Source organism: Anopheles maculipalpis, chromosome 2RL (assembly GCF_943734695.1).
Source record: "Anopheles maculipalpis chromosome 2RL, idAnoMacuDA_375_x, whole genome shotgun sequence".
NCBI lineage: Eukaryota > Metazoa > Arthropoda > Insecta > Diptera > Culicidae > Anopheles > Anopheles maculipalpis.
In genome coordinates, this window is record NC_064871.1 from 68,081,903 (window position 1) to 68,101,279 (window position 19,377).

The 19,377-nt window shown below is 42.4% G+C and overlaps 3 protein-coding genes across 4 annotated transcripts in view; 1 reads left to right on the plus strand and 2 right to left on the minus strand.

The window, feature by feature from the left end:
- The window catches only part of LOC126556046 (digestive cysteine proteinase 1), a 283,799-nt gene that overhangs the window by 48,398 nt on the left and 216,024 nt on the right, over window positions 1-19,377 (minus strand). The gene's annotated exons all lie outside the window — the stretch shown is intronic.
- On the minus strand, window positions 1,572-4,126 carry LOC126556138 (platelet glycoprotein V-like). The gene is made up of 2 exons (XM_050211357.1): window positions 4,107-4,126; window positions 1,572-2,772 (listed from the first exon to the last, which is right to left on the minus strand). The coding sequence occupies exons 1-2, from the start codon at window positions 4,124-4,126 to the stop codon at window positions 1,572-1,574; spliced, it is 1,221 nt and encodes a 406-aa protein (XP_050067314.1).
- The window catches only part of LOC126567420 (protein enabled), a 31,316-nt gene continuing 23,611 nt past the window's right edge, over window positions 11,673-19,377 (plus strand). The window contains exons 1-3 of the mRNA XM_050223644.1: window positions 11,673-11,677; window positions 15,271-15,592; window positions 15,691-16,013. Of these exons, the coding sequence (XP_050079601.1) occupies window positions 11,673-11,677; window positions 15,271-15,592; window positions 15,691-16,013 (650 nt within the window). The remainder of the gene's footprint in view (window positions 11,678-15,270; window positions 15,593-15,690; window positions 16,014-19,377) is intronic.

The following is a 19,377-nucleotide window of genomic DNA, read 5'->3' on the forward strand; positions in this document are numbered from 1 at the left end:
CCTCTCTTTTCCGGCCAGGATGCAGGTGGGTAGTACAACGAGGAGATCGTAACTTTAAAAAGCAGCAATGTGCATACACTTCTACACCTACACAAGACGATTGCTCGTGAGCTGTTTTGCTTGCCGCATAGATGGCCACCATCTGCAGAAAAGGCATACAGCAGGCAAACGTGTGTGTCATATCGGTGGCAGGCTTGTTCGAGGTGGTTGATGGTCTTATTGGTTCTTTTCCGGGAGTTATTAGCACAGTACATTTTTCGCTTTCTGCATGCCTCTCTTTTCCCACCCTTTTTCTTCCCTTTCCCCCCCGTCGTTCTCACCTAAGAGCACTTGGCCTCACTATCACCATTTCGTCTTCGTCTGTTGCGAAACCCCCAGCGACGAAGTCCTCTTTTGCTCCTCACAAAATGTTGTACAAAACATGGGATTTTTTTTTGTTGCTTCTTCTAAAAATCGTTGTATGAAATTGCAGTTCTACTGCTACACCCAGTCCCGTATTCACCTGTCCGATACCGACATAGCGATGTAATGTTTAATATTCCTATGACTAGATGTGTTGCAATGAGATGTGTATTTAATACTTGATAATTGTTTAGCATTCTGCACGTGTGTAGCCTTCAACTTACTTGCTAAATCTCTAGAACTTCTATCATATGCCGCACACTTTCGGTTTATTTGCTGTTGGAGTCTTCACATCCCAAATCCAAACAATACGAGGTATTATCGCAAATGAGCTATGGCGGGTATGACGTATGAGAATGCGTTGGTACTGGTTGGAACAAAAGTTCGATAAAGTAGCGACGAGATTGATCTCTATGCGAAAAAAGTACATTCATAAGCTTATTACTAATGCGACGCACCCAACAGTGTCTTCTTTGTTCAAAATTTTACAACAGACAGACACATAAATATAGACAGACACAAACACTGAGTTCTCATTCTGAATGTCCCATTGCAATTATATTGCGTTATGATTTCAAATTTGGAATTCGGAAAATTCAAACGAATCCCCTGTTATTCCGGCCGATCTGCAGATTGCTGATGAATGGTGTGTAAAGTGGTTTTACTGTAAACATGGCTGATAAGGGTAACGATATCGCATCGCTCATGACCACGACGTGTTCTTTAATTCTAGGAAATGTGTCGATCTCATCTACGAGAAGCTAATGATGGGGCAAAGAGAGTGTTACATTACTATATTGATTTTGGTTTCTTTGTAAGCTCTTCACTATGGCTGGTGGTTCTACCCTGTAGACTAGAGGGCTATGTGAACTGTGAACTATGTTGTAAATGACGCTCGAAAGGACACAAAGCCACAAGCACAATAGACGGCACCACTCGTCTCAATACGTCCAACGAATCCCATTACCAAACCAATTGCAACACCAATGTTTACGGGCGTCTCGGGCGTCAAAAATATCCATTCAAAATGGCCGCTCCTGTCGTTGATTAAGTGTTACGTAAAACCAAAAAGTATGGTGTCACACCCTAGACACACGAGTGTCTAGCATTCAAGCGCTTTCCGAAATGTATCATGCAAAGGTTACATCCCTACCTACCCTGTTAGTAGATTAGAATAGAATTAGTTTCGCAATGGTAGCCCCCAACAACGTCAGCACGCCGAGCCAGCTATGGTTACCCAACGTTACCATCGTAGCCACGCTTTTGCCGTCCTCGTTCGACTTCGGCACGCTTACTGCAGGAGCAGAAGTAGACGGTGTGACAGTACTTGTGCTTGCACTGCCCTTACCGTGTACCATCCCTGATTCCGTGTTGGTAGACGTTCTATCCGTCATTCGGTTATCTTGTCCACCGCCCACCTGCTTCGGTGGCACTTGCGTACCGATCGAACCGGGCATCTCTGGCATGCAGCACATATTGTCCTGCTTCTCAAAACCGGACACGCACTGGGCCTGCTTGTTGGTGATGGGCGTCTCAACGCCAGCCTTGCTCAGATGATCCAGAATCAAGCGCTGCTGATCGCACTTGAAATGGTTACCTTCGAGGTAGATCTGCTTTAGCTGCTCATTATTCTGCGTTAGCTGCATTACATCCAGATCGTTGAGCTGGTTGTACCCGATCCGAAGAATCTGTAGCGACTTCATCGGTGCAAACACCTTCACGTTCAAGCTGGACGTTAGTAGATTATTGTTCGAAAGGTCCAACAGTTCTAGCTCCGGTAGTGACACGTCATTTTCATTCTCGAGGTAGTACGCACCAACATCCGAGAGTAACAGGTGACGCAACCCATTCATACCCTTGAACCGTCCCAGCTCGATAGTGCCATCGTTGGGCAGCTCCTTATTGCCACTCAGATTAAGAATCTCCAGCTTTGCCAACCGCGTCAGATTGGACACATCGCGCAGATGGTTCGAATCGAGCATCAACTCCAGCATGGTAGTACTATCGCGCGCCTGGTGTACGACAACATGCGAAATTTGATTATCCGAAGCGATCAGACGCTCCAGCTTCGTGGGAATGATCAGCGTGGTAAGGTTTGTGTTCGGTACACTAAGCGACCGCAGATCGGGAAATGCATTTAGCAGCTCCTTCGGAAACTGCTCAAGCGTACTGTCCTCGAAGGCGACATGCTGGATCTTGCCTGACGGAGCCTTAAACGTAGCGCTCGTAGTATTGCTGGCGTACATAACGTTGCGGAATACGCACACATTCTCGTCGGCACGCTTTTCGAGCTCACATTCGAACGTTGGGCCGGCATCGGTTGCTGAAAGGGACAGCAGTAGGGTACAGACCAGGAACACGGTCAGTTGACTAGAAAGACAAACATATAAGGAACTATTAACACTCAATCTGGACAATGTTTCCTACACGGCACATGTGTGTTTATTCGGTGGCGAGCGTCGGTAAAGTAAACACATACATGTACACCGCCACACATATGTGGCACACCATTCCAAAATTATTCTCATTTGACCCGGGTCAAGTGTACATTTGGGGCAAGTCTGAGGCTTCCAAAGGCATAACCGTAAAGAAGAAACAATCGCCGATAAAGTTGGGTTTTAGGAGATTGGGAATCAATTTTACTAATCACCTGTCCGCTTCGAATGCAGTGCGAACGACTAGAACATATTTGACTAATGCTGAAAAAATCGTATTACACAAGCTATAAAAGCCCTGATATATCGTATCGTATGAAGTAAACAGAATATTAGCACCTCCACAGAAAGCAGTTTACGTGTACAGAGTCGAGAGGTGGACATAAAATATTAACGAAAGGAAAATTCATCGTATGAAAAAAAAAACATAGAATTTAATTTGAATTTTGAGTTTAGTAATAATATACTTCAACATGCGATTTTTACAGCAAAAAATTTACCTTAGTAGTTATTGATTAAGGAGGAAGTTTAAAGTGGCATTTCTGTTTGGAAAAAAGGAAATTTGCCGGAAATTATTTATTTCTACAAATTATATCCTTAATTGAGTGCCTTTAAAAGCAAGAAATTCTATGAGTCAAACATAAGTACTCAATACATTTTTCAAATAGTTTTCTTTTTCTTGGAAAATATGTTCTTTGCTACAGCGTTGCATTTTTTTTTTGTTCGACCGAGAAGGAACCAAAAAAAACGAAACAAAAAGATTCACCAGACGTCGTACCTTCCGACACGTTGACAAAACGGCAAGCAACACGGTCAAAAGGCCAGCGGAGCATCGCAGACGTCGGCGCGGCTTTTGAAAACCAAAACACACCGCGAAACGTGACAGCAACCGTTGGGGAAGGAAAATGCCTAAAGCGCGCGCTCGTACGCAGGCGTGGAAATTCATCGTCCAAACGGAAGCCGGCAGACGAGAGAGCACGAGAGACACTGTGGGCAAAATGGCAAGTGTGTGCTTGCATATATGTAGCTTTGCAAATTAGCACCGAACCTCAAATTGATAGCTTCTTCTTGTACCGTGTGTCGTCTTTTTTGCTTACGTACGTTGCTCACCAGCGAACAGAATCAGATCTACTAATAGCTCAGAGGGTGTGCTCCACTAGATAACGAACTATCTTTTATTCTAACCAGCGTTAATCAGCATTCTCCATAATTAAAACACTCTCACCAATGCCGGATGTATCTAATTGAACTTCACTTAATTGTACTTACCAATTTGTTTGTGGTATCATTTTGCAGTTTATTCTAGCCAGACGCTTTCGGCTGTTAATTTTAACGCAGCGGGTGCACGTATTCTCTGTTGGACGGCTCACTGTGGATTGACGAGATGGTCTACCGAAACGGCCGATAGAACGTACCTCCCCTTTCGGGGTTAAGGGAATACACCAACACATTTAATACATTCGTTCGCTATCGAAGGTGTGGCAATAACAGTCAATATGCATATGACAATTGTAGAACCTCAGGTTTGAATCTATAAAAGAAGGTTTTTTTAACTTTTTGGATTTATATTTATAATAATTAATTTATATTTCACCGGAGTGTTTTTTGGTTGGCTCTTTGCTGGTACACCTCACAGTCTGATAGTCTACTAGGATATTTTACGGACCTCTCTGAGGTAGATATTTTAAAATCATCTTAAGACGATGGCTTAAATGTAACAAATAATATGAACTACAATTAATAGCGGTAGTCAACGGGTTCGCCGGGTCATGTTGACCGGAAGCGACCGGGGTGCTCACAAAAACATTCGTTCACTATCGGCCGACAGATGGCGCTGTCATGGGCTGCGCGTTCGGTCTAAGTACGAAGACACTTGACCAGGGGTAAGTAGAACAAAAAGAAGACAAGTTCATGCTCAAATACTTGTGTTTTAAATACTAAATAATAAGGTATAAAATTAGAAAATTAGACATCTGGACATGAACTTAAACGAACGCAATACGCACGTGTCTGACGAGAAGAAACAGTGAAAGATTGCATCGGCACTGTGCGAACCATTACCGCTAGGCGAATGAGGTCTTGCAGAAACCAAAAAAAAAAAAATCTTCTACAAGTCAATAGTTATGATTAAGTTATGATATAGACATAACTGCAGTTCCAACCATAGTTTGAAGCCCTACTAGCCTAAAGCAGACGGTTAACAAAGGTTGGAGCTGGTGGTACAAAACCTCGGGTTGAAGATTAACGAGGTAAAAACCAAAACGTTTATCGGCACAACCAGCGGCTATTCTAACAAACACTAACCATGCAGGAGTGTTGTAGAGGAAGGTGAATGAAACTCAACATCATATGTGGCAAAAGACCATGGAAGAGCCGCTACAATGGTGATCTCTATGAGCTGTACAATCATCTCATTCTTGTGCAGTGAACAGAAAAAATCTGGCGCATAAATTTTTTTAAGGGCGTCCGCACGGTCATAGATTTCTGGTTGCGTCGACCAAACAAGGCTATATGGACAGACTATTCGACAGTAAATTGAATATATAAGATTACTGCATTAGAACAAGATCGTGAGGATAGTGAGGACTGACTATCCAATCTTCTTCTTCTTCTTCTTCTTCTTGGCTTAAGGACCTCTAAAGTCATGTCGTTCATCGGAATGGCTTACTAGACTGCCGATACCACGTAATTGGTTAGTCAGTCCTCACTACTGGAGGACGGTTCCGGATGGGATTTGAACTCCGGTCCTGCTGTTTGAAAACCGGTGCCGCTGTCGCCTAAACCACCGGGCCGCCTCAATGTTATCCAATCTATAAGAGCAAATATAAGACAAGTAAGCCATTTCAATCTAATGTGAACAAGTAAGTCACCATAAACCAAGAAGACATACATGCTATATAACCAGTACACCCTAGTACAACAAGATTTTCAACGAGTATCTTCCAAGTACTAAAACTCACAGCCATTCATCACACCGATAAAAATTTAGAATGAAAATAGAAATTTCCATTTCAGTAGGTGTGCGACAAGGCGGCATACTATCTAGATTTCGTCAGACAATTCTCCAGAGACAACGGACACGTCCAGAGATAATCGACACGCCAAAAGGCAAATCAAGTGTCTCCGGGAAATGAGTATGTTCTATTCCCATGCATTTCCGTTCAATTAACCTTTCGACTACGAATTGATAGATGATTAGTCCTGTGATACTGGCCTCAGCGATATTTTTCGCGCGAAAAGGACAGATCTGGTCCTTAAGAAAGTTCCTATTTGCTGCAGCAACGGAGGGATTCTAACAGGAAACATCGGTCTGTAAATTAACAAAACATGACATCAGCAGATTCTGACATGCTCCAGAGTCGATGACTTGTTGGATTAAGCTTGATGAAAACTCGAAGCTGGAATGTAAGTTGGCTATCCACTACCTTATTGAACGAGCAGACCTCAGGTGAATTTGCGCTAATCGTTAGAACTGGCACTGGCCGTACCTTGCCGAACAGCCGATATACACCGTCAAACGATCTGTGCTCGATTACGCTACATATTACCGGCAACCAAGATTACGGATATATGGACATAGCTAGACCTGTTGAGATAAACTATAGATATAACCACTCTTCTACCATGACCCAATGGTTTACTCGCTAGCTCGAAGCCAAACCTCTTAGCTTCCAACTGTACATATTGCCAGTGGAGGATCAACTGCAGATCAACTCTATAAAACCATGCAGTGTTTGCATACAACAGTCCAGCAAAGTACATTCAAAATCCCCCATATTCCTTCAAAACGCAGAGAAAAGGCCCTAAAAACATTCGATAACATCAATCTGTGAACTGCTATGATTTTCCTCAACTTACCTTCTTTTTTATACGTTGTTTTGAAATCAGCGGACGAGATGGTGGTTCGGAATGGATTTGGGACCTGCCTAAATGTGTGAAAAACTACTACAAGTAGTAAAACAATGCAACACATTTCCTGCATCAGAGCACGAAAATCACAAAACACGCTGCTTCTCCTCGACAGAACTTCCACTATGTAGTCAATTAAGCAGTTGGATATTTGCAAATGAAAATCGGAACGTATTTCACGTCTTAAAAGGCTTCTCACCTTACAAACACTTTGGACGTTGATTGCGATTTCGTATCCATGTTCGTGCACTGTATTTCTCACAAAAGCGAACAAATCTCGCCTCATGCAAACACACCACGGAAACAATAATGGTTCAGCATTCAAGCGCAGCATGTAAACGCACTGACAGCGATGAAAAATAAACAGTCAAAACAAGAGCACAACACACACATCCGCACGCATGCACCAGTTCAGAAACGCCATGATGCGCCTAGGGAACACGACCGATTCGCTGCTCCCATGTTTTTCGTGAGTGAAGTCGTTTGCGGTAGGTTTCGGAACTTGTGTGTCGCGTTCGTGTAGCAAGGCCAGTGCGAAGAAAAAGGTGTGTTATCTAGTTTCGTGCTGCATTCGGCAAAAAATACTGGTGAAAACATTGTTCACAATTCTGCCTACTGCAGATACAGGAACAAATACACACATACACAAGCCTACTATGTTCTTTATGGAGACAGAAGGCTTGCAAACCGGGCGAATCCAGCGTTTGCTTTCTGTGTGCGTGTGTGTGTGAGTGTGTATGCGGATTGTCGCCCATTGTTAGTGAAGTTGGAAAAATCTGCAAAGTTAAGAATAGCGCAGACTGTGGACGGACCGAAAAGGTGGAATTGTAGGACAGAATATCAAACTTCCCGAGCCGAGCAGTAAAAAGTGCGAAATCGAAGTGAAGAACGTGGATGGAGTGGGGACAATTGCTTGCTTTTCTGTGGCAGGGAACTCCTTGGTGGTGTAGGAGATTGCCGCCCCAAAGCTGCTCCTCTAGTGTCGAAAATTCATCTTGTAGTAGTGGTCTGCCTCGAACCTGGTTGTGTGGGGTGTGTTTGAGAGTTGTGTGGCGTGCGCAGATGGTTGGTTGGCTGGGAGAAAGAAGTTTTCCTTGAAACTGTGCCCAGCAGCAGAAGCGTTCAAGAGATGTAGTACCGGTCCAATGTTTCGTTAATGTGTGTGTGTGTATGGTGCTGGTAAAAAAGTTTCGTTGCAATTAAAATCGCAACAGACAAGCAAACGCCATCATTCATCCCTTTTACGACGTGCAGTATGCAGCAAAAAAAAAAAACGGTGGCAATAAAAGGTAGAACAAACCGCCAGAGGTCCCAGCCCTTTCCTAGACAGTTGCAGAAAGAGAACAAATAAGCACAGAGAGCTACAATACACGCACACACCTTCACCAGGGCACAGCAGTTTCGGTCGCTGTCTCTGTACTGACTGCCAGAAAACAAAGGGAATTTCCCGTGAAAATCAACGCAACAGACTCGAAGACCGGTTTCCTCGGCCAAGTCGCTGTAAGGTTAAACTCCTTTTTGTGCAGAATAGAACCTGAACTGGTCACGTTGCTAAGGGAGGCATGATGGATGAAAAATCAGAACAGTATTGACTAGCGAAACCATGGCAAGGGCAGCGAAACCAGGGCACAAAGATTGGAAAAGCTTCTTGTAGAATAATACTGATCTGGCATAGGACGTGCATTAGAATAGCGTAGTTATCCAGATGAAACCGATTTAGCTGGCTATGGCCCCCTGCTCGATTCCGTTCTAGGTGGAAAAAGGACAGAAAACCGAAAATCACTGCCACTGGAGAAAAAAGGTAGTCATGGCCTCCTGCGCCGTCGCCACTGGTCGTGATGATGTTTGTTCCACAATTAGAGCTTGTCGCATTTACCGGGTTCAGAGTGTACAAAACAATACCCAAATGGGTGTTTTCTTTGCGATGGGCAAAAAATTAGAGCAGCAACACTGAAAGTAATTAGAGTTTCCTTCACATTTGTATGCATTTGCGAATGAAAAACAGTGAATTCTCCCTTTCTGTGGGCAACAATCGATACGCATGTGTGTGTGCATTATATGCGTTTGTATGTTTTTAACCCGTCTTCTGGTGCGTGTGCATCATTAATCTATGCGGGAGTGTCAGCCAGCCAGACAACTAGGGAACGGTCTCTTGCTTCCTGTGTGGGGGAGAAAAAAAAAGGTTGTACCTTGAGCAACGCGTGTAGTCTTCAATTTTCACTTCATTGGTTGTTTGAAAATTATTTCCTTAAAAAAACCTGCCTAAGTATGTCATGGAAAAAATCATCAAATTGACGTTCCGACAAACATCAATAGTTCTCTCTTCCTCTTTCTCTCTCGCGTTGGCCTGCTCATTATAGAGCACCGCGTCGTGATATGGCCCAGTCCACAATAATTCTCCAGGATAGTCGATCCCATCCATCCATGTAGGTGCCCGATCACCGACAGGTCCCGCTGCACCTGATCTAACCAGCAAATTCGCTATGCTCCCCGACGCCTTCTGGCGAAACTAGGGGTCGCTGACGAGTAGCTTCTTGGTGGGGGCACGAGTCCAAGGATGGTCCGGAGGATGCGTCGTTCAAACATGCCAAGAGCGTTTGCATCTTCCACTCGGATGGTCCAAGACTCGCGATATATCTCACATTTTGTACGGTCCTCGGAGTCCTCTGGATCTCAGCAGACGGTAAAGATCTCAGAAAGCACGATTCTCCTGCACAATGCGTATCCGGATTACGCTGCTGACGTCGTTATCCGAAGTTACGATTGTCTCAAGATAGCAGAACTCCTCCAACACCATTGAGGATATCCTCAACTCATCCGCCGTCAACGAATACTGTCATCCTCAAGGGGGGGGGGGGGGGGGGGGCAAGAAGGGAAGACATGGGGGCATTCGAATGATTCTGACAACAGCCGGATCAACTTCCTAGGAAAGTGTTTCCTCTGCATTATGTTCCACAGCTCGTTCCGATCGACGGCTGCCTTGAAATCAACGAACCAGGGTGGTGCTTAGGGGGATCTGACACTTCTTGGCACTTCTGGAAGATCTGTCCAGGAGTGAAAATTTGATCGACGGTGGATTTGCCACCAACAAATCCAGCTCTTGATAGCTGCCGATGATATTTATAGCAAGAGGGCTGGCAAATGTGAAGAAAAGAATTTGGAACAGGATCTTCGAGGTAGCATTGAGGACTGAAAATGATGCCCAGCTTCTACGCCTCCCGGTAGTTCTTCCTGATCCCAGATTCTCACAATCAGCTGACACACTCGACTGTGTGTGCTTCCCATCCTTGAAGCGCTAGGCAGCTACTCTGATGTGAAAACAAAAAAGGGTTAAATATTTGGGTGCGGCGCGAGAATGATTGCGAGAGGAACTGTTTGCGAATCACAGAAAAAAAATGCACAATGTGTTGTATAATACTCAGAGGAAAATCTGCGATGAAACGCTTGGGGCAGATAGAACGCTTCGGGAAAGGGTTTAAATTAAGCTGGAAAAAGAAATTTACGCATTTTAACTGTGACCAAGCGAGTGTGTGAGAAGTGAACAATCGTACAAGGCAATGCGAAAGATAGACAGTGAGAAGAGCGTGCAAAAGGATAAAAATATCAGGTTGAGTTGTGTAAATATATCTTAAGTAATGAAACCTTCAGTTTAGTTGTTATGATTTCCACAATTCTCGTTACAATCCACAAAGAGAAAACCACCCCCTCCCCCGCCCAGCCTTTAAAACATTGATTTCCCGCAAAAGGTTCTGCCAACAGTCGTTTTGTTTCCGGTTCAACAAGAAAAGAGGGCGTACTGGGCTGGTGCTGGTCGTGTCCCTGCCATTCGGATGTGTGTGTGTTTTTTGTTTGTGTTGTTGCTTCCAGTGTTGTGTGGTGGTTGTGCGCGCGAATAGTGTGTGCCACATTTCGAAGTAAGCGTGTGTTAGTGTGCGTGCACGCCCTTTAAGGATAGAGCAAATCACGTGCACCGTTATAAAGGATACACCGTGTGGGTGTGCGTGCGCTGTGTGAAACTTCGAAGGGCTGTGTGTGTGTATGTAGTGTGCGTTCGGTGTGTTAAAGTCGTGCGAGGATCCGTATGTTTGTGTGGAAAGAATATCCTGGGGTTTTTTGGTGCGTTGTGTGTAAAAGAAACTAAGCTCCAATTTGCTTTTATGGTGATCTTTTTAACGATTATGAGTCATGGTGTTGTGCCATGGATTAGCGCATTAAATTGAGCGGAGTGTGTGTGTAAGATTATTCCATTATTTTGCTTTTTTCTTCAACAACAGCAGTAGAAATAGATAAATAACGTGAAGAAAGTGCACATTACGCGCGCGTGTGTGTGTGTGTGTAGTGTGTCGATCCGACAGAGTAGAGAAGCAAAAGTGGGTGCAGTTTTAGTGTGTATCAGTGAAAAAAAGCAAAACAAGTGTAAGGGAATAAGAAAGTGAATTGTTCTTACAGCTCCAAGTGGAGGAACTGTCCTCCTTTGTTGTTCGGTGTGTGTATGTAAGCAGGGTTACGGGTTGCTATAAAGGACCTCTTCTACTTCTACACGCACACACCACTACACGAGGCAGTAAACAGCAAATCAGCAGCAGCAGCGCAGCAGAACAGCAGAAAGCATACAATTGCGCCGGTAACACTTGGTCGGTTGCATCGTACACACATACTCACACAAGCATAGATTTTGCACCTAAGATAGGAAGGAACATATCTCCTTACCGGAAGCTGGACGTGTGCTCTACAGCCTACTGCTCTACAAGAAAGCAGCCTAACGCGTCAGCTGTTGTGTGTACGAATCTCGAGCGATTCTTCCTTTTTCTGCAAGCAAACAAACCGTGCAAAAGAAGTGACTTTTTGAATACAACTGCATCGTTGTGTCCCCCTCGGTGGACCAGCCCAACAAGAAACGCACATTTTCAAAACACACAGCGCAAGATGAGGTAAGTTTTTTTCGTGATCATTTTCATCTCCCACAGTTGCTATTTTCCTGCCGAGGTGTACATTAATTTTCTGCACAATTTAAATGGGACTCTTCTCCGAGTTTTTGCGTTTCAAACTCGGTTACAGTATCGTGAAAAGAATACAACCAAAAAAAAAAAAAATGGGAAAGGAACTAGGGCATCCCAATTAGTGGTGGCGTGGCTTTAACACTCTGACCTGTTACGATTGCAGCTTCGGTGGCTGCACCAGGGAGCTGCTTTCTGTATGGCTCCTTTATGATTGGTGTAACCCACTCCTTCTTGGTGATGCTTCCCGCCCATGCCAGTTCGATGCAAAAAGGGCAGCTGCATTGCAGCTTATCTCGCTTTACATTGGAATGATTTGCGGGATTCAGTCATAATTTACGGTGCTCGGAGTTGCATTATTCATGGTTTTGAAATAATTCTTTCACCTAAGCTCGAAATGATTCTATAAGGGCAACAAGATGCAATTACGTGTTACAATGTAGCATTTTAAGCCGGTTTTAGTAGCGTTTTTCGGGTTGGTGTTTTATGATGATTTTGACCTGGTGTAATTATTTGCATTTTTTTTTTTTTTTGAGAAAATCCCCCTAATTATCGGCACGGATTAATAGCTTTTTTTAACGTTAGGTTTACGCGAACCGTCGTTCTGACGCTTGTCCAACTTTGAACTAAAAACATGGAAAAAAATGCATTATTTCTAACATTCTTTGTTTGACAATAAAATATTACTTTAAATGATTTTGAAAACACCAATAAAATTTCCTCAAAATTTATAGGTTTTTTAATTCATATATCTCTCTATCTCTAAACAACTATAGCAATTCGAATGTAAAAAATAAATCGTAGAACATAAGTGTAAAAGAAAGCCTTTACGACACCCAAACCCATTATCAAAATAAAATCTCGAGTAAGCATATTATTTGAATTGTTCATTAGCTGTCATTAGGTCAATTTTTTCTCGCTTTCTTCGAAAATCAACAGACTGAATGTCGTATCCAAAGGACATTTAAATAAAAATATATTTTATTAAACTTAATATGTTCGTTTAGTTTGTATTGCTCAACGCAGAATTAGTTGAAAAATGGAAAAAAAAACAAAAATAATAACTCTTTTATAGTGGTATAGTGGTAGAAACGGTTGCTGCACAGGTCTTCACACTGCAGGACAGGGTTACAATCCCGTTCAGACCGTCTCACTGTACCTCGGGAGTTCCTGTAGTCCCTAAAAATGAAGAACCTTCAGATACATACAGTGATGGTCAATAAAATAAGACTGCTAGCTCTATTGCACATTGGATAAAAATGAGTTTTTGAAGCAGATTTTCTATAAATCTGATAAGCTTTTTTTTTGTAAAATTTTGTTTAGCATTTTGGAAACACTTTTCTGACATTAAAGGAATCATGAAATCGTTTATGAGTCTCTTTATTCGATTCGGATGTAAATATGACTTAACCACACACGGCCATAACAAAGACTATTTATTAATGTTAAAATAAAAAAAAACTATAGTTTTAGGCATTGCTTCTTAACATTTTTCAACTCTTGGATCGGTTAGGAACGCTAATAAAAAAGTAGGACTTTTAAATTGAAATAAAAAAAAATGCTTCTGATTTTTTATTATTACACAATTATTGATGAACTTTTGGATAAAAAATAAAGATGCTATTGCTAGTTCATTTGCCATACCTAGCAGAAGTATCAAAATAAGTTTTTTGAAAAGCGAACATAGAATTAGTCTTATATTATTGGTGATCACTGTATGTATTCAATATTTATTTAATCAACAAACCGATCCAAATAATCCAATAGAACAACTAAATCAAGAATATGCCAGATTTTCCATACACTTATGCCTCTAATTGTTATACTATTATTAGAGGCTTTTTAAACTGTTGCTAGGGGTGCGTACTTGACGCATTAGATTTATGGGTTTTTGTTTTGTTTTACGTTAGATTACATTAAATTATACAAAACCTATGTAATTAAGTTCACTATTCAGATAGGCAATTATCTAATTTTTTTTTCTGTGGCCAAATTTCTTTTGATTAAAATAGCTTCACAGATTTCATGAAATATTTGTTCATCGTGATTGATTTTTGAGAGTTAATATTTACTACGAATTCATGAACGATAGTGTTTAAAAATGGTTTAAGAAGGTCATAGATAGCAAATACGATCACGGAACAATTGTTCGTAACTGGAACATTGACTGCTGCGCCACAATAATCAGATATCTAATGTTCTCTAGATTTTTTTGTTGTTGTTTAAATATTCAAAATGTACCTGGGTAAAATATAACTAAAATATCTTTATTTTGATATTTTGTACGGATTCATATACCCTTTATCTGATTAGGAAATATAAGCTTTAAAAATTTCAAAAGATTTTTTAGAGACCTTCAGAGATCGTATCAATAAGCCGTCCTTAAAGATTAGTAAACTAAATAGAAAAAATTCTTCAAATAATATTGAGTTGATTTTTAAACTTCTAGAGAAATTTCAATTGTTTATCTTACATATCATAACAATAATATTATATTAGCTTTACAAATGACAAAAAGATTTTTAGGAGATCTATAAAGATCGTATCAATCGCCTGTTCTTAAAGAATAGAAAACTAAATACGAAAGATCTTACAAAACACAACTCGATTCCAAAGCTTCTGGAGAAATATCAAATGTTTTTTCTTAAATATAATTATCCTCGCGACCTAAGGGTTTCAGTCCACAAAGTCCAGATTCCATACTATAAGCAAACATATACCAACCCTGTCAGAGTTGAAAGTCAAATAAAGCTTTAGAAGTTAAGCTAAATGTTAGATTGTATGTTAAGTTATTAGTTGTTACATTCTGGGAATTATATCCTTTTGTATGAATCATACCCAGAAAAAAACCACCCGTTGTGTGTTACCAATCCCAACGGATTGTATTTTTTCCACCAATTTTTCCTATCCGTTCCCTACTTTTACTTAAACGTTTCATTCCGAGAGCTCTTGACTGTTTGCTGACTAAGCCGGTGCTTTGGTGTCACCCTTTGCAAAAATTACAAAAAAAAAGCTGTAGGGCACCCCAAACGAACACAGGGCAAATGTACCAATTTTCACCCTCAGAGCACAAAATTTTCACGTTTCACGTCCAGCGCTGTCGCCTAACAGTTGTTGGCCTTGACAATAAAATGCAATTACCGCTAAACGAGTGCAGAAAGCGAAGGAGGAGGAAATCGATTGGTTGTGGAAGGAATTTAGCAAAGTGATGGATGAAACATAGGAGGGTGGTTGCGCGCTATATGGTCTTGGGTGGTAGGGTCCTCCGGTTGTGTCCACCGAAAATTGAATTGGTTGTAAAAATTAAAGCGCACCTTGTATACTGCTGCGCGAGACATAACTACGGCTTTGGGAAAATGGTATCGGAACAATATTTGTTCCTTTTCTTATTGCTTATTATTTTATGCGAGTCGAGCTGGGTAAATAATTTAAAAGGTTTTTATTTCCATCGTGTTAAATTATAATTTATGTTATCGATAAGGAAACATAGACTCGTATATCTAAAGTGCTTTTATTTCATTCAACAGTGAACAAAGTATTATTGGTGCCCGGGCCTCGGTCATGGTGTACGACGATGTGCAGCGGAAGTGGATACCGTCCGGCAGTTCGTCCGGTCTGAGCAAGGTGCAAATCTTCCACCATCAGCAAAACAACACGTTCCGCGTCGTTGGCCGGAAGCTGCAGGATCATGAGGTCGTCATTAACTGCTCGATCATCAAGGGCCTCAAGTATAATCAGGCCACCGCAACGTTCCACCAGTGGCGCGATTCCAAGTTCGTGTACGGTTTAAACTTTTCTAGCCCGATGGATGCGGAAGCGTTTGCCCGTGCCATGATGCACGCCCTCGATGTAAGTAGTTTCGAATGGATTTGTTGTTTCCATTCGCCGAAAAAACTCGCCATGTATTGCACGTATTAATTTTGGATCAATCCTTCTTTGTTTCCCAGGTTTTGAGTGGACGGGTTCCACCCTCGGCGACCATGCAAACGACCAATCCAAACCCGAGCCAGATGGCTGCGGCATACGAGGAGGACATGGGCTATCGTACGATGACCCGTGAAGATGCGGCCATCATGCAGCAGCAGCAGCAGATGACTAGTCAACCGCCGGGTGTCGGTCCTCCACAGCAACCACCCAACTCCATACCGGGTCCGGGCGGTGGCATACTGTCCCCCCAGACGCCTACATCTCAAACGCTGCCATCACAAGCCACACAGCAGCAGCAGCAGCAGCAGCAACAACAACAACAGACGCATCATCGTACAAACAGGTAAGACTGGCCTTCGGTAGTGATCCTTCTCTCTCTCTATCTTCATATCGCTTCAGCTTCAAATTGTTTGTATCGGATGCATTCTCGAGAGTGTATGAAGATGATGATGATGCTACTGAATTACAACATCGCCCGAGTGGATCCACTCGAGAGTTTTGGGGGGTTGCAAAATTCTCATTGCATTGAAAGAGAAACCGTAATAACCGTGGTAGGGGAGTTGTAAGCTTGAGAAGATTCGACGGTTATTTGTCAGACAGTTTTTTTACTTTTATGGTTATATATTAACAAGACTTGGCCACTACGGCTTAGCATTGTTTCTTAAAACATGGAGTCCATACAGTCTTTCGACTACTCAGAGCCATATAGACAATAATCAATTTAGTCATAATCCGTATTTAGTCCAATTCCGTATTATCAAAAAATCTAGTAAGTAAAAATTTGAGGCCCAGTGGGACCTAAGAGGCCTAAAGTTAAACCAAGAAAAGGAAGAATTAAATGGCCGCTGTGAGTTGTACTAAAAAAAGGGAAAATAAGGAAATTGGATGTTAAACAAGGCTTTTGCATCTACATGGCTAGCATGTGGTGTTTTCTAATAGTGTTGCAATGCATGATGTGCGATGTTTGATGCAAGATAATCGAGTGATTCGCTGCTCTGAAAACTGCCTCAAACTACTCATTGGTACTAGTGGAGCTGGTACCTAAGAATATCTGTGACATGGAATTGGACCGGTTTTTCTCGGTGGAATCTCGTTGGTCATCTTAGAAGCTTAACTCGGTGGACCTTTCAGAATCCTGATCGATGGATCCACTTGTTTGTTGCTTTTATTTACTTTTACTTTTATGCTAATGTCATCCTTCTCATAGCTGGGTTACGGTAATAGGTAGGAATCATCATCACCATTATAATGATGTCCGTGCCACATAAACTGTATCTCCAAAAAATACTATTGAAGTAGTGATGGAAAATTCGAAGGATCAATGCCGAACTGGACCCATCTGGGGATTGAATTTTCTCATTCGTAATCGGAAGAACGAACAAACTAAAATGACGATTACACTTCAAAATAATTGAGGAATTTTTCAACATGACAACAGTCAGCAGACGCGAATTTACGTTCTGTTGGATTATACAGAAACTACTTGCTCTACATTTTATATTTACGTTCTGTAGAAGTAACCTTTACGCTTAGCTTTACTGCGAAGTCTTCCTTTTGCGGTCTTACTGTTGACAACTTTCTTAATTAGCTACCGATTCCATGCAAACAACGGACCACATGCCTTGAGATGAACAACAATTGCGTCAAGAACTGCTAACATGTAGTGTATGCGCGGGCGTGGCATCACCAAAGCACGTCCATAGCACGTTTCGCGTAAGGTGCGACCGGAAAAACGTGTGGTGCTTGCTTGCCAAAGCTTGTGCCGTATGCGGTAGCTCCATAAAATATAGTTCAAACTTCTCACATACTGCGACAGACGGCTGATGATTCCGGTGTGCAAGTTCAGAAATGTGCATATCATATCTGACCAATGCTCTCTAGCTCCAGACACACACACACACAGACACACCCGAAGATCGGTTTTCAACAACCGGCAGTCCTCATATCCATTGGAGCGTTTATGAGCCGGTTGCAAGAGGTACTCGTTCCACCCATCCGGCAAGTGAAATGAATAATCCGGTAGAGTGTTTGTTGCCTGCACTTCCACTTACTTTAGGGTGCAAGCATTGCATCGTTCGCGCTCACATGTTTAATTGCTATCCCTCGCCGAATGCTACGGTGCATTCCAATTGCTGTAGATCCATTTTTAAAGTTTTTTCCTCGTGGTGGTTAATGGCGGACGGGTATGTGAGCGATAGTGTGATGAAGGAAGTAAAACGTTCTTCAAGCAGAAGAGGTGTTGGAAGATTTAATATGATGAATTTTATGATTTTTAGCACCATCCCGTTGGAACGTTAGTTGGATGTGTTATATTACACAAACAAAGCACATTGTTTTAGGGCAAGTTATGCGAACAACTTAATCTACAAACAGTAACATACATCCCCTCCTATGTGAAAGCATTCGGAGTGTATGATTACATTTTCCATAAAAAGATTGTGTGAGCATCATCTCGACCGGAACCGGAACACAACACCAGTACGGCACGAGCATATCGTCTCTAACTGCAGCCGCCCACCGTTGGGCGCGAGAGGACGGCACAGCAAAAGAACGTGTGTAATCGTTTTATTAGCGTTATTTGTTTCCCATTGGGTTGTCCGGTAGAAGAAAGCGGCAAGAAAGTACCTTTCAACGAACGCCAGCACGCTGGTACTTGTGCTCTAGTGGTGGTCAGCCGGAAGAAGAGTGTGTACGGTAGCCGGGTTTGCTCATCTCTTGCTGTCCGTTCGATGGATGGGTACCACAGCTGAGTAGTATTTACCGGCCAGCGCCATAGTCCACAATTATGATTGAACGGTGAAGGGGAACAGCCATTTTTCGTCTTTCACTCCATTACCCTAACCGTCGCCAATCGGGTCGCGGGGTACGTCCGGGTACGGTTTGCTCTCTTCCATTGCCGACGTGAGGTGATGTACATTGAGGTTTGTCTGACGGAGTAGCGAACGTCTGATGATTTTGCCTGCTCGATGACGTGCAATCCGGATCGGTCTGGAAATGATCCGTATCAAGGAGGAAGGCGCCCAAGGTGACGACCTTTAATGGAGATGACGTCTGGGTGGCGACAACAGGAACCGATTAAGTTTGATTTGATATGGCAATTGGAGGATGGTGTTGCAGCTTTTTTGTTTTAAAGCAGCAATTGCAAGGTTCAGTGTTGCGAAGTAACATCTCTCATAAATGTGTGAGAATTGTTACGGTGACTCATGGGGGAAATGATTGTTCAGCAGATTTGTTTGCGCATCTTCCCTGATGTTTACAGCGCTGAATGTGTGTTCGTTTTTATAACAACATCGTAGAAAATGGAAGCAATTTTGAGAATAGGGTGCAGTTTTTGTATAGATCAGCATCAAATTCCCATTTTTCTCTGCTAGATCGTTGATTTTTGAAACTTGAAAACAACTCTTGATTTACGTCTCATCATACGATATTGCGGGAACGACTCTATATTGAAAACTTGGCTTACTACTTGCCTGCTGGAAGTTTGCCCATATTCCCTTTCCCAAATCACCACCGCACCATTGTATGTGGTCAGCGAAACAAGAGAAATAAATTGAAAATTTGGAAAAGTGGTCTCTAGTGGTTTTCCAGCATCATGTCGCGCGACTTGACGTGGCCGTCTTTTCCATCAAGGATGCAACTCTATTGGGCTATTCTTTTGTAGCCGGTTTCCAGCGTCATTCCTGTACTTGTCGACTGCTGATTATGAC